Below are 15,735 nucleotides of genomic sequence, written 5' to 3'. Positions count from 1 at the left end.
CAGGGAGCCCGATGTGGGATTCGATCCCGGGTCTCCAGGATCGCGCCCTGGGCCAAAGGCAGGCGCCAAACCGTTGCGCCACCCAGGGATCCCCAGCACCATGATTTTATGGGATGTCCTGACACTCACCCCTGAGTTTGCTATGAAGATTAAATGAGATAATACACACACAAGTACAAACACGCACACACACACATACACAAACACACAGGCTGGGCACATATTAATGAATTGATAATAGGATTTTCTTTTAAGTTTAATTTTAATATTGGCTTACTCTCTTCTTTATATATTGCTGTTTGGTGACTAAGGAAATAATTTTTCTTATGAAAGAAACACTAGACATGAAGGAAGAACTTGACAAATTCATTCTTGATACTAGTGAAATCAGAATCAATTAAAAGTTTTCATTATAATACAATAAGCCTTTCTGATGACTTACAGAAGTGTCTAGAAAATTATGCATTTTTGTTAAATATTTGTTATTAAAAGGATTGAAGAAAAGATGATGTTGGAGATGGCATGAATAAACATATAGCATGAATAAGTATATGACACTAACTCCTCTTCACTCATGTAAGTTTATCTTGAACAATGCAAATAAAAACTAACTCCTAACTCTGCTCATACAGCAAAACTTGGATCCCACCTCCCAGCCCCTGCCCTGAGAAACTTGGATCTGTGGGAAGATGAACTCTATCTCGTGCTATGGGTGGCCTTCCCAGGGTGAAGACCCTGCTAGTCTAAGGCCAGCATAGTATGTCTGCCCTTTAGAAGCAAACACATTACCATCATTGTAGTATTCTTGTTATAGAGAAGATAAAAAGGGGGAGAGGGGAAGGGTTTTTTTATAATTTGAAAATAAAAACAAATACAAGACTTGTTTCATTCTTATCCCAAGTTTCCTGTTGCTGAGGATTCTAGTATCATTGGTAAATCTGGAGAATTATAGGACTTTAGCTGATAGGACATTTTAGGTTGAATCAAAAGTGCCTAAAATGTGAAATTTGGTTGAAGCCAAAGTTTCTGTGGTGTGAAGACATAGCTCAAGGCTGAGAAATGGAGGGAGAAGATGCTGTGAAAGACACTAGGGTAGCTGAGCCAGCATGGGGATAGGAATAGTGTGCATGAAAAGGGGGTGTCTAGGGCTGTAGAGGGACCAGAGAGGATGAATGATGCAGGAGGAGAGTGGGAAGAAGGGAGTGCAAGATGTCTGCTTGAACATTTTTGAAGAATAAGATTCTAGGAAATGGATTAGGCACGTGTTATATTTAAAATCCCCAGAGTTCATGACCATCTCAGAAGTCCAGCATAGATGGGCACTGAGGAAAAAAGTTCAGTCGGGGAAATAAGCAGAATACTCCCCTCCCTGCAACTGCTGTTCTGGATGCATGTCGGGTCCCTAAGGCCCTGGTGAGAGATGAGGCAGCCACATGGCTGAACAGTCTAGACGAGGAAGGACTTGACTTTGGCTAAAACAGAAATGGCTGGGGAGTTCTGAATCCCACAGGCAGTTTCCAGTAGACATTCTTTTTATCTGACACTCCTCATGTGGTTCTGTGGGAGGGTGTGGCTCACCAAGTGACCTCAGACAAAAAAAGATAGAATTCCAGTCAGACCCTCTCCTGACTTTCCCACTGAACAAATCAGGGACAAAAGCTTTATCTAAAGAAAGGGAAGACCTGGGAGAGAGGGCTGACCTGGCACCTTTGTTTGATCTGACTCAAATGGGGATAAATCTAAGATGTTGGTCCTTAAACTTTTAGAGTCCGGCTTTGGCCTCTAATGGGGTCTCCCAAAAACTCTCTTGATCTTCCTCTTGGTTTTTTATTCCTGTGTTCATTGACTTCTGTCACTTCTCTTCTGGGAAGTTGTATTTTCCTCTGCATTATATTTGGAGTTCGAAAACAGGCACTGGAAAGACAGAAGCTTCTTTTCTTCTGGATTAAGATAAAGGCATTAGCAGGCTTCTTAGTATGAAGTGGCCAAGAAAACAGAGTTCATTTGTTTAGTAATTTTACAGATCCAGCTCTAATTTAAAAATCAAAAAAATAATAATAATAAAAGTGAGATTCATTTTAACCTCATGTCAAACTCTGAATCATTGTTGTATGTTGAAAACTTGGTATGAACAATACAATTAAAGGAACAATAAAATATATTTAAAAATTAGCTAGATGTGGGATGCTTATTGATGTTTTTTCATGTCAGAGCTTTTCCATTCACTTGCTTAAGCATTGATGGAACTGAACTTTTGAAACTGGTAGTATTTTATTGGATCTTTTTGGCAAGTTTCAGGTTCCCAGCATGTCAGTTTGCTTCCAAACCATCATATCTTACATCATTTTTTATGCTTTGTTATCTACTAACTGTAATATTCTTAATGCCAAATATCATCCTCTCTGGACTCTTAAATATCATTAAAATTTTTCATATTTTCTGAAGAACTTTTCTGTTCTTTCCTCTTTAATACTATGAAAACACTGTGGGCAGATCTACTTGATATTTGATAGATGAATGGGGCACAGAGAGGTTCAAAGACTGAGAGCTACACAGCATGATTATGACAGAGACATCTCTCAGATCTGGTTTTTTCTTTTTCTTTTTTTTTTTTTTAAAGGTGTTATTTATTTATTCATGAGAGACATGGAGAGAGAGGCAGAGACACAGGCAGAGGGAGAAGCAGGCTCCACGCAGGGAGCCTGATGTGCGAGTCAATCCCAGGACCCTGGGATCACGCCCTGAGCCAAAGACAGATGCTCAACCGCTGAGCCACTCAGGCATTCCTCACCTGGTTTTCTTAATCGCTCGGTCATCTACTTATGTAATTTTTTTTGATAAGGTGCTCATGTAAACCCCCTTGCTACCGTCACCCTTGTTCAGATCAACTCCACTATTTACACTGTTGGATCCAGGTTGGTGGTCCTTCTTTTTGAAAAATAGCGGATTGTGTAGTACTATGTGGGTGTACACAAAACCTGCAGTAGCATCCCCGTTGGCCAGTGGGAGTGTTGAGACTCACTCCCAAGCTTATGTGAATGATTTAGTGCTTTTTCATATAGTGCTAGGATTTTATGATCTTAACAGTTTTGTGTGGCACAATTCAATTATAGGTCTTAATATTTAATGTATATACCATTTGACACAGCAATTTGATTTCTAGGAATTTACCTTAAGGAAATAATACAGATAATTAGTCAAAGATATATGTACCAAAAAAAAGTACATTGACAAGGATATTTATGATAAAATAAATAATTGGAAATTAACTAAAGGCCCATCACAGGAAACTAGTTAAGTGAATTATGGTTAATCCACACAATGTAATGTGTAGATTAGTACAGTTCTCTAACATGGTCTGTAGACTTTAGTTTATCTATAGGGAAAGATCTCCATAACATTTTGTAAAATGAAAAAAAAAATGCCGTTAACAATACGATATAATTAGAATATGTGAAATTTGCAAGTATTAATGATACTTATATCTGAGTGATAGAATCATGAGTGATTTGGGACACCTGGGTGGCTCAGCGGTTGGGCATCTGCCTTTGGCTTAGGCTGTGATCCCAGGATCTGGGATCAAGTCCCGCATCAGGCTCCCTGCAAGGAGCCTGCTTCTCTCTCTACTTATATCTCTGCCTTTCTGTGTCTCTCATGAATAAATAAATAAATCTTAAAAAATCATGAGTGATTTAAATGTTCTTCCAAATAATTTTTTAGAATATGATTTGCAATGAACACTATGGTGTTCATAGAGAAGGGCAAGAAATGAGGCAGGATGTTTTTTTGTTGTTTTACTTTGAATAAATACATGGTGTATTTCCAATTCTCTTAATGGGAGTGGTATGAAAAAAGGATATTTGCTATTCTTAAAGTGTTAAAGAATAAGGCAATTTAATTGACTCCTGTGTAGACAAAGATCCATTTACTTTATTCTATTCATGAGACTTGGGATGGGGGCACCCAACATAAGTGCCACATTATGATAATGTGCTGCTTGTACATAAAGACATTACCTAGCAAAAATTCAAAATGACTTTTCCCCTGACATGACTAATGTTATTGCTGTTAATTAAATGACTTGTTTGGAGGGATAGAATAATTGTGAAATATTTTCAGTACATTCTTGTCTTTGAAGAGGGATGAGTTCCCATAGTAATAGTGCATATTTATAGAATGAATAGTACATAAAACAAATTAGTGGATGAAAAACTGTACTTCAAGCACTATTTTCATCTTTAATAAGACAGTTTCAACCCCCTGGAAAATATTTATACCTGAGGCATTACTCTTAGAAATGTGGACTTGAGAGATTAACAGCACAGTGGTCTCTGTGAGAAAGCCATTCCCAAATTCTCTCATGGATTGGAAGTGATAACAGTAAGTTGTTTGATAATCCAGCAGTGCTTTTTTGTTTTTGTTTTGTTTTTTTTTCTCTTAAAAGTCATACTTAATGACCTAGTATAGGAAAGGAGAATTGACTCAAGGCCTAAACTAGTCTGCTGAATCTACTGAGGACCAAGTCTAACGAAATTTGATGAAGTTTGGGAATTATAGGTGAGGTCCAGAGCCAATGACCAAGAAAGAATTCTTGAGACATCTTTGGTGCAAAATGGTGGTTTTATTAAAGCACGGGGGCGGGACCCATGGGCAGGAAGAGCTGCTGCCCTGGGCCTGTCAGGGGTGGCTGATTATATACCTGGGAGTTGGGAGGGGTTTGGGGATAGTGTACTCTCTAAGGAATTTTGGGAGCAAGGTTTCCAGGACCTTGAGGGGGCTGGCTATTATTGGGAAAAGATTACTTATTACTGTCTAATAAAACCTGAGTCACGAAACCCTTCAGATGTATATCAGTGGGCCATGTGCTTGGGGGATGATTGCCAACATGTATCTATCTTGGCGGGGTAGAGATAAAGGAAATTTCTAAAGGAATTTTTATATGTTAAAGTAAACTTACAGGATCCTGGGGATTGGGCAAAGATTGCCTTTTGACCTTAGCAAAGTATTGACATTGAGGAAGTTGAGTCTGTAGAGGAAAGTCCCTTTGCTTGTTTCAAGGACTCAGTCAATGTGCTGCCTGGGGCTTGTGCTTTGTCCTCAGCTAGTCCTCTGTTCCCCTATCAATATTTATCTCATTGACAGTTACCTTACTGACAAAGGAAATCTACTTATGCTACCAACTACCATGTGTGTGTGTATGTGTGAGAGAGAGAGAGAGAGAGAGAGAGAGCGCGCACACACCAGAGTGCACACAAGCAAGCACATAAGCACTCCCATATTTGAACGGAGGTGAGTGGGAGGTATGAAGATATCAAATAAGAAAAGCTACTGCCTCAGCCATAAAAAAATAAATAAGCATACTTTGTCATAACCCCATAGGCTTGTTTGAAAGGAATTGCTCCATTTAAAACCTGTGAAGAAAAAAATAAATAAAAAAAAATAAAACCTGTGAAGAGGACATTTATTATTGATCATTTAAAAAATAGGTAGCAAAGACTGGTATGTTAGTAGATGATTTAAACCATTTTTGGAAAAAAAAAAACTCTGGTGTTTTCTAATAAGGTAGGAAAAGCAGATAATCACATACTTTTTACACATTAGATGCCCCAAATTGTTTTATTTTTGTTTTTTGAACTGCATGCTTTGCTGTGTAATGCAAAGGGCATCACTTTGCAAAATATTTGCATTTATGGGTATGCAAATGGTCTTTTGCAAAGAAAATCAAATGCTAAATGCATGCTGAATGCTAATTAGTAAAGATATTCACATGATTTTATGAAGGAAATAACTATCTAAAATACATCTCATTCTAAAAAAATAAAATACAGATGTTAAAATCATTTTATTTTCTACTGATTACAAAAGTCAGCCAGTTTGGTTTTAAGACATAGAAAGGGCAAAACCCTAGGTCTTCCTCTCCGTTTTGTGGGGCTGTCCCCAGTTACCCTGCAGACTGAAGTGCCTCCCATTCTGGGATTCCCAGACCTTCTGTTATGGAGCTTCCAGCACTGGGCACCTTTCAGCACCTTTCCTGAATATCTACCCTACAAGACTATGAACTCTTTGAAGACAGGCATTATTTCTTGCTCATCTTTTTTTCTTCAGCATCAGAAAAAGAGGAAAGTGTGTGCAGGTGTTTTTGTGTGTGCGTAAAATAATAAATACCTCTCTATGAACATTCCAGATAGATAATCAGTTCTGTCACTTGTGTAAAAGAAATCAAGCATCTTTGTTCTATATCACAGTCCCAGAAGGCTATGCCCATAGCTTGATCTAGCATCTAATGGAGGATCTCTGGTATTAGGGGAGGGGGTGTAGATGCTAATTACACCACAATCTATTGGAAACGCACCTTGTGGTAGGGCTGCGGTGGGAGGGGTACATCCTTCTCAGACTGAATCAGCAGTCAGAAGGAAGACAGCTAAAGTGTAGTGAAACAAATTGTGTATCTCCGTCACTCAGTTGTAGTTATCATTTAATCTAGACTTTTGGAAGTTTTGGCTGACCGCTGCATCTTGGCTAACTTTGAACCTGTAGTACATTTGGATTTTATGCCAGTTACAGACAATGGTTGGTAAGCTCCTGGTGCTGGCTTGAGCATTCTACTACGCATCCTTTGAGTTCTTTTACACTTGTAAATATATATATTTTTTTTCCTAAGCTTCCTAAGGGAACTCATTGTACAAACATTTAGAAGAAAACTCGTCCTGGTTCTGGACAGATTTAATACTTATTCTGGTTTCTATTTCTGCTTAATGAATTACCCTCAAAACCAGTGGTCTAGAACTACAGACATTTTATTTGACTCACAGTTCTGAAGGTAAAGGGTTTGGAAAGGGCTCAACTGGGCATTTCTCATTTTGGGATTTCTCCTGAGGTTGCAGGCAGATGCCACCTGATACTATTGCCATTGAAGGCTTGAAACTCAAGATGACTCTTGCCTATGGTTGGTAGTTTATCCATCTGTCAGCTGAGAGTTCAGCCAGACTGTCCCCCAGAGCACCTACATGGTGTATCCAGGGTACCTACAGGTGTTAGGGTACTCAGACTTGGTAATATGTGGTGGCTTCCACTGGAGCAGGCCCTCCAAGGGAACTAGGCAGAAGCTGCTTGGCCTTTTATGACTTAGCCTTCCACATCGAGCAGAGTCCTTTCTGCTGTATCAATCGGTCAGAGCTGTTATAAGAGTACCCAAGGGGACCCCATCAATGGGAAAAAAATTTTATTTTCCTTTAGGAAAAAAGCCACGTTTTAAAACTATCACAATCCTTTAATCTCTTATTTCAACTATTGTTTTAGTTGCAATAGCATTTGACTGTTTTATTGTTTTCTCCTATTCTTCTTAAACTTCCTCCAAATACCTAAAAGGGTAACTCTATTTATGCTTTCTTTTACAAATGTAAATTAAGTGCCCATCAGGATTTTGCAAGAAACCCACCACACCCAATTAAACAATTGAGCAAACCTGCAAGTTACTGTCAGTTCATCAGTAATCATTGTCTCAATCAAGAGCACTTTTCCTGATTCTCACATCATAAACTCTTTAATCTCAAATTGTTTTCATCCTCTGAATCTGTGATATCATTTTTTTTTAAAATTTGTCCAGAATAGTACTGCCATGCTCTAGAATAGCGACAAAGAGGCACACTACAGATTTCACTCTGAGTTGCACCATCTGGATCAGGGGCTTAGAAATATATCCTAGTGAAATTTCATGAAAATGGGCCATTGGAAAAAAAAAATGTGTATTGTTAATCTTTGAGGAAACAATAGAATGGAAATAAAGATGGCATATTTTTTCAGTGTAATGAACCTCGACAGTTTCCATTGTGGCTGCCGGAGCGCGTTTGATTGCCAGTTGTTAAATGAGCCTGCATCTCGAAAAGTGGGAGTAGATCACTCAGAGCAGCAGACAGATGATGTTTGCTTTAAAGAGAGAGATTAAACCATTGCAAATATCATTAAGGACAGTTGCACAAAGACCGGTGTTCTGCTGCTTCCCCAGGCAGCAGATTGAATCTGTCCCTTCCTCTCCTTTCTTGTTTGCAGAAGAGTTTTACAGAGGAGGGTGGTTTCCAAAGAAGGCCTTCCCTCATCCACAGGTATAATGACAGTGATAACAAATGGAACATTTGGGAGCAACTGGGAAAGTTGCTGAGAAACTGTGCCATGCCTCCCCTGCCTCCTTTCTGATGTTTGGGTTGGCCTTGACTCTATCGCTTGTTTCTCGAAAATTTTCTGGTCCCTTGCTAAGAAAGAGTTAAATGTCCCAAAACGTCTTAATCAAGTCACTCAGACTCTCAAGATATCTATGTCTTCACCCACAGGAAAAAGAAATCACAAGGACACTCTAGGTTCTTAACAAGATGAAACCTACTACATAGTACTACTGGAGAGAAGATCAAGGATAAGTACCCCCCTGAAGAGCTCGCTCTTCCTGCCTATGTCCAGTTCTCCACATTAGAAGCTTAGTGCTTTTTGCCCTGTGTTGAGAAAAAATCCTACAAAGCAAGAATACAAGAACTGCTACAATGTTATAAGAATTACTCTAACAGAGGACAAGAGACTGTTCAGACCCATCCATGCCCCAGGCATCCACACCTCAGAAACTAAGATCTAGAATCTTTCTTCCAAAAGCCCCAAAGAAGATGCTCTCATAGTTTTATTAGTGAAGCAGTTCCATAGCAGCTGCACTTTTTACAAAATGAACATTTTTCTGTCAGAGACTTTGTGTAATTTCCAGTCTTTTGACCAATGGTGTTACTGTTATGAATACCATTTTATTAATATATGTAATATATATTCCAAACAGTGGAGTACTATTCAGCCTTTAAAAAGGATATTTTGCAATATCATGACAATATGGATGAACCTTGAGGACATTATACTAAGTGAAATAAGCCAGTCACAGAAAGAGAAATACTACATGATTTCCTTTATATGAAGAATCCAAAATAGTCGGATTCATTGATTTACAGAGTGGAATGGTGGTTTTTCAGGGGCTGGTAGGCAACAGGAAATGGGCAGTCATTTATCAATGGGCATAAGGTTTCAGTTAAGTAAGGTAAGTTCTAGAGATCTGTTGTAATACATTGTACCTATATATTGTATGCTTAAACATTTACTAAGATTATAGACCTCATGTCACTCCCAGCTATGTGATGCATACAAGCCACTTCACCTCTGGTTTTGTTTCAATTTTTAATCTTTTATATTTAAGTCAATTTATATACTTAATGAAGCCATATTTTAATGTTGTGTGTATTTTTTAAAGATTTTTTTAGTTGCGAGAGAGAGAGAGAGAGAGTGAAAGAGAGAGAGAGAGAGAGGTGGGGGGTTAGGGTAGAGGCAGAGGGAGAAAGAATCTCAAGCCACCTCTGCACTGAGCATAGAGCCCTATACTGGGCTCAATCTCATGACCCTGAGAACATGACCTGAGCTGAAATCAAGAGGCAGCTACTCAATCAACTGAGCCACTCAGGTGCCCTTTAATGTTGTGTATTTTAAATATGACTACATTTTTAATATTTTTGAGATAGAAGTCACATACTATAAAATTCACCTTTCGAAAGCGTACAGATCAGTGTTTTTTAGTGTATTCAGAGTTGTGCAGCCATAACCACTGTCTAATTTTATAACATTTCATCCCCTAAAAGGAGCTCGATAACTACTCATAGTCACTCTTTTTCCCTTCCCTTCCCTCAACCTCTGATAATCACTAATCTACAGAAATCTACTTTCTGTAGATTAGTCTCTATGCCTTTGCCTTTTCTGGACCTATCATATATATGGAATCATTTGCTATGTGGCCTTTTGTGTTTAGCTGCTTTCACTTAGCATAATGTACTTCTTTATCTCTATTTCCCATCTATAAAATGGGGATAAAGACAACTACCTTGAAAGATTATTGTAAAGATCATTTACACAAAAAAATTATAATCAGGAAATGATAGCTCATTAGTCAGGACAATAATAATAATCAATAATAATAATAATAGTCAACCTTAATAAAAATAAGGTTATGAGAAAGGCAAACCACGGGGTCCAGATTTTAAAGGGAATGGAGGCCCTGGGGAGAGGTGCTGTAAGCCTACACTACCCAACACAGTAGCCTTAAATTAATTAAGGCTACATTTAAAATTTAAAATTAAACCAGAAGCACCTGTGTGGCTCACTTGGTTGAGCAGCTGACTCTTGATTTTAGCTCAGGTCATGATCTCTTGTCACTCTCCCTCTGCTCCTCTCCCCACTCACGTGTGTGTGCATATACTCTCTCTCACTCTCTCTCTCTCAAATAAATACATAAATAAAATCTTTAAAAAATAAATTTAAAATTAAATCAAATTAAAAAATTTGTTCTGCAGGGTAGCCCCGGTGGCTCAGCGTTTTAGCGCCGCCTTAGCCCAGGGCTTGATTCTGGAGACCCGGGATCGAGTCCCACGTCCAGCCTGCTTGTCCTTCTGCCTCTCTCTCTCTCTCTCTCTCTCTGTCTCTAATGAATAAATAAATAAAATCTTAAAAAAAAATTTTGTAGGGATCCCTGGGTGGCGCAGCGGTTTGGCGCCTGTCTTTGGCCCAGGGCACGATCCTGGAGACCCGGGATCGAATCCCACGTCGGGCTCTCGGTGCATGGAGCCTGCTTCTCCCTCTGCCTATGTCCCTGCCTCTCTCTCTCTCTGTGACTGTCATAAATAAATAAAAATGTTTAAATAAAAAAAAAATTTTGTTCTGCAGTCACACTAGCTACATATCAACATGTATTCCATAGCCATGTGTGTCTAGTGGTTACTATATTGGACAGCATGAAATAGAACATTTCCATTATTGCAGAAATTTATGTAGGAGATCACTGCTATAGACAAAACCTTTCTGACAACTGAATTTATAGTCTTTGGGAATGAGAAATTCATCACGTGTGACTCTTTAGGTATTAAGAGAGAAAGCAGTCCCTGAAACACTCAGTTTGCTGACTCTTGGCAATCAGCAAGCCTTCCTTCACTGAGTGTTCCTTGGCATGTGCAGATTGGGAGCAGCCACTGGCTCAGTGTCTGCCCCATGGCCTTCCTGAATGAAAGAAAAATGCAGATGAGACTTCTTGAAAGAAAACCACAGACCTATCCATTTATCCTGAGAAGTTCATGTTAAGCAGATTTGCCACCCACAGAGGAAACATTCAGGTAGAGGAATTCTGGACCCTTCCAGAACCTGGCAATTTTATCAATAGTGAGAGCCTGAAAGATGGTTGAAAGGATACATGAGCACAACTAGAAGATCATACTCAAGGTCAAATCCGAAGGGTAAGGGACAGCCTTAAGTGAGAGCATGAGCAGTCATGCAATCCTATCAGTTTGTTTCAGAGACATTTTCCTTAATTCATCTTATGCTGCCAATTTAAGTGAGCCACTGAGCATTTGGAGGGCCTTCATGGTTGTATTTTATACCACCCCTGTGAAGCAAATATATTCCATTGTGAACAAGTCTCTATTTTATGACTGAAGAAGGCCTACCATGAGCCACTTATGGCAAAAGATGGTTTAAGGAGGTTTGTAAAGAAAATAGGGAGGTCAGATTTAGAAAAAACATGTACTCCATTAAGTTTTGAATTTCATATAAACTATAATTCTCAGTATAATTAGGCACCATGCAGTATTTGATAAATGCTAAAATATTTGCTTTTTATCTGAATCTCAGATTTAACTGGGAGACCTGTATTTTATGTGGTGACCTTAAAAGCAAGTGGAAGGCTCTTTTTCGTGGCACCTCCGAGGTGGTAGGCCGCTTCAGGATGAAGCTGAACATCTCTTTCCCAGCTACTGGCTGCCAGAAACTCATCGAAGTGGGTGATGAGCACAAACTGCATACGTTTTATGAGAAACATATGGCCACAGAAGTTGCTGCCGATGCTCTGGGCGAGGAATGGAAGGGTTACGTGGTGCGAATCAGTGGTGGCAATGACAAACAAGGCTTCCCCATGAAGCAGGGTGTCTTGACCCATGTCCACGTCCGCCTGCTGCTGAGTAAGGGGCATTCCTGCTACCGACCCAGGAGGACTGGAGAGAGGAAGTGCAAATCTGTTCGGGGTTGCATTGTGGATGCCAATCTCAGTGTTCTCCATTTGGTTATTGTGAAAAAAGGGGAGAAGCATATTCCTGGACTCATTGTTACTACTGTGCCTCGTCGCCCGGGGCCCAAAAGAGCCAGCAGAATCCGAAAGCTTTTTAATCTGTCAAAAGAAGACAATGTCTGCCAGTATGTTGTTAGAAAGCCCCTAAACAAAGAAGGTAAGAAACCTAGAACCAAAGCACCCAAGATTCAGCGTCTTGTTACTCCACGTGTCCTCCAACACAAACGTCGGCGTATTGCTTTGAGGAAACAGCGTACTAAGGAAAATAAGGAAGAGGCTGCAGATTTTGCTAAACTTTTGGCCAAGAGAATGAAGGAGGCCAAAGAAAAACGCCAGGAACAGATTGCCAAGAGATGGAGGCTGTCTTCCCTGAGAGCTTCTACCTCTAAGTCTGAGTCCAGTCAAAAATGAGATTTTCTAAGAGTGACTAAATAAGATCAGACACACACACACAAAAAAAAGCAAGTGGAAGGTTTGCTGGTGAGGGAAAGTACATCTTGGGACAGTGGGAAGGAAGGGGCAATGACGATGGAAAAGAAGATACATTAACTTAATTGATATAAATGAATTAGGCTAACATAATTCTGGGGCAGACTCGGTTACAACCAAAGCTAGAAAACTCAGTTCAACCAATTGATTGAGTGCCTCTTGTGCACCAAGTATATGATACCATATGCTGAGAAATTGGGATTAAGAAGACAGAGTCACTGACCCAGAGTAACTTGCTCTCTTGTGGAAGAAACAAATATGCAAATTGATAGTAGAAAGAAAATGTTAGAAACAAAATCTAAAGTAATGTTGCAGTACTGATAGGGAGGAAGGAGTCATTAGTTCTGCCTGTGAGTTCAGAGAGAACTCTTGTAGGGGAAGTGATGCCTAAATTGGAGTCTAAGGAATGAAAACAAGAAAGCACAGAGCAGTTTATGAAAGGGCAGGTGTGATTGCAAGGTTGGCAAGCTGTCAGCTGTGGTAGGAATCAGGGACACCTATAGATGGGAAGGTAGCTTGAGATCAAGTTAAAAGATGATCTAGAATCATGCCATTAGGGCTATCATCTAAAGGTTATGGGGAGACATTCCAACAGGGAGAAGCAAGATCTAATCTGTAATTTAGGAAATGATAATAGAAATTTAAATGGCAATATAATTGAAAATTTTAAAAAGAATGGAAAACATAGGACTAAAGTTGGTAAATAATTTTGTGGTTTTTCTTTTAAATGATATCATTTTGGGCCAGTTTATGGTTCATTCATAAGGGGAGCAATCAAGAATAGCAAAGAGTTTGGACTTGAGGTCAGATGGTGCCGGGATGAACCCCGGCTCTTCTGCCCTGACAAAGTCACTTAACATCAGTCTGCATCTGAAAGATGAGGGCAAAAGGGCACACTTCACGGGGATTTATGAGTTTTAAAGAAAGTGCTTTGCATATAAAATGCTTAGCATAAAATTCCTGACAGTGCTCAAACGATAACAAATTGTCACAAATTTTGATAGAATCAATGTAACTTTTTAAACAATTTTTACCTATAGAGTTTGTTCCTAACTCACAAATTTAGACCTCTCGTCCCGTTGGACATTCCAAACTCACAGCTGTTTCTAAAAGTCGGGGGCCCCAGGCACACATGTTCACATCTGGACCCCTTGTACCAGACCGTGCTGTTTCCCAGGCAGCAGGTTCTGGAGTGTCTTTTCTTTAACATCATGGGAGGCTTTCTGGCTCCCACTGTTGTAGTCTTAGCTCCATAAGGGCTGTACCATTGTCTGTGTAATGGTCCTGTCCTTAGGGTGTTCCAGAGTTTAATGAAGTTGCTCTTTTTGAATTTTTTCCCCTTTTCTGTTCTCTATACAAGCCTGCTATGTGTCCATTAGGGATTTTGGCAGAAAAAAACATGCTGTCTTCATAAATCACCCCTTTCCACCAAAGACCACAACTTGCCTGGGTTTCACTTGCCTGGGTTTTAGCCTGATGCCTCAACCTGACATGTTCCACGAGGCTCCTCGGTCGCCTGTTATAAGGAGAGATTCTTCCCCTGTTGTGCTCTCCTTGCTGTCCTGTGCAAACAACAAAATAAAGTAGGGATTATAAGTAAAATAATATTTTTTCTTTATAAGTCGATGCTGCCCATTTGAGTTACTATAGTGGTGAGCTGAGTATCACCACAAAGGGGCAGGTGGGGATGGAGGGAGCCTGAATAAAGTTTTTACAATCTGCTGATCAGTCTCTATGCTGCATTCCTAAATCCTCAAGTCATAAAATATTCATGACAGGTGAAGTTACATTAAGTCAGAGTATGAACAGGATTGCCCTGTGTTCCCTTCCCTCATCTAGGCAGGGATGGCTCTCTTTGCCTTAGAGAGCCAACAGACTCGGTGTGCCTCCTGTCCCGCTGACCAGTAAATCAGAGACATATGTGGCTAATCATTTTTCTCTTGCAGCATGTTTACAAAGTCAGCCCACCACATGTCCTTTGCATTGTGTTCCTTGCTGCCATGCCCAGATATGCCATCTGCTGAGCTCTTAGGCACTAGTTTTATAGTTGTGGGTATGTGAGAAATTAGTATAGAGAAGCCTACAACCTGGACAAGGATAAACAGAGTCCCCTGGAGGGGGACGCTGGACAGGTTCACAGATCACAGCAGCTCTGAGTATAGGCTGTGGACCCAAACCCCTATTGAGTAGAAAACCTGATAAAAACTCCTTATGGAAAATCTGGCTCATTAGTAATTATTTTCTCAGTATATATTATTTTCTCAGTATAATGTTGAATCCACTTCTGTTTTCTGAATTCTGTTGTATTATGTAATCTTGAGTGGGGCGGGGGGTGGTTGGGACATGTTTTCTATGGTTTGTAAACACACATAGATTCGAGCAAATCATGGCAACAGGGATTTAGGTAAATCCTATTCTGTTCAGTAGATCATTCATATTTTAAATGTGAAAGCTTGCTGTTTATCCTCTAGAAAAGCAAGCAATTAACTTTCACTGCAAACACTACACCTGCACATTTGTCTATAAATTTACATTTTTGGATATTAGCAAAATTGCAGGGCATAACAAAATAGATCCAAAAATCAATTTGAGCAACAACAAAATCTGAGGGCTAGCTTAATAGAGCAGAGGAGTAAGTAGAAAGGAAGCCAGGGAACTGAGAGGCTGCCACTCAGTCCATGCCAGTGTCTCTTTCTGAAGATCTCCTGAAGAATCTGAAGAAACTGAAGAATGACTGGGTTTCCAGTGGAGTTCTGGCTCCTCTGGAAGAGTAATGTGCAGAAAAACAGGTTCCACAGAAGCATCTCAGTGTCTCCAATTTTCCCTAACCAAGAGATAGAAAAATATTCTCAGCATTTTTTTGTCTATTGAAAATTTCATTTGTTGTAGTGCATTTTTTCCCTCAACAGACCTGTGTTCAATTAATTCTAAGATAAGTAGGTTTTTTAAAAAATATTTTATTTATCTGAGAGAAAGTGTTTATGAAAGTGTACCAATGGTTTGGGAAGCAGACTCCCCACTGAGTAGGGAGCCTGATGTGGGGCTCTATCCCAGGACATGGGCAAAGGCAGACACTTAGCCAACTGGAGCCACCCAGGCACCCTGAGAAGTAGGTATTTTAA

General features: G+C 39.7%; 2 protein-coding genes across 8 annotated transcripts in view; both read left to right on the top strand.

Moving 5' to 3' along the window:
• The window catches only part of CTNNA2 (catenin alpha 2), a 1,086,013-nt gene that overhangs the window by 495,484 nt on the left and 574,794 nt on the right, over nt 1-15,735 (top strand). The window lies entirely within an intron of this gene.
• Nucleotides 11,718-14,338, top strand: LOC118351175 (40S ribosomal protein S6-like). Its single transcript, XM_035700685.2, has one exon. The coding sequence runs from the start codon at nt 11,786-11,788 to the stop codon at nt 12,533-12,535; it is 750 nt and encodes a 249-aa protein (XP_035556578.1). The 5' UTR covers nt 11,718-11,785; the 3' UTR covers nt 12,536-14,338.

Source organism: Canis lupus, chromosome 17, assembly GCF_003254725.2.
Source record: "Canis lupus dingo isolate Sandy chromosome 17, ASM325472v2, whole genome shotgun sequence".
NCBI lineage: Eukaryota > Metazoa > Chordata > Mammalia > Carnivora > Canidae > Canis > Canis lupus.
The sequence above is the reverse complement of the archived record's forward strand: the minus strand, read 5'-3'. Positions and strand labels throughout refer to the sequence as shown.

Excerpts from the sequence above, each read along its gene's own strand:
- LOC118351175 (XM_035700685.2), top strand. The coding sequence starts at position 11,786 with ATGAAGCTGAACATCTCTTTCCCAGCTACTGGCTGCCAGAAACTCATC.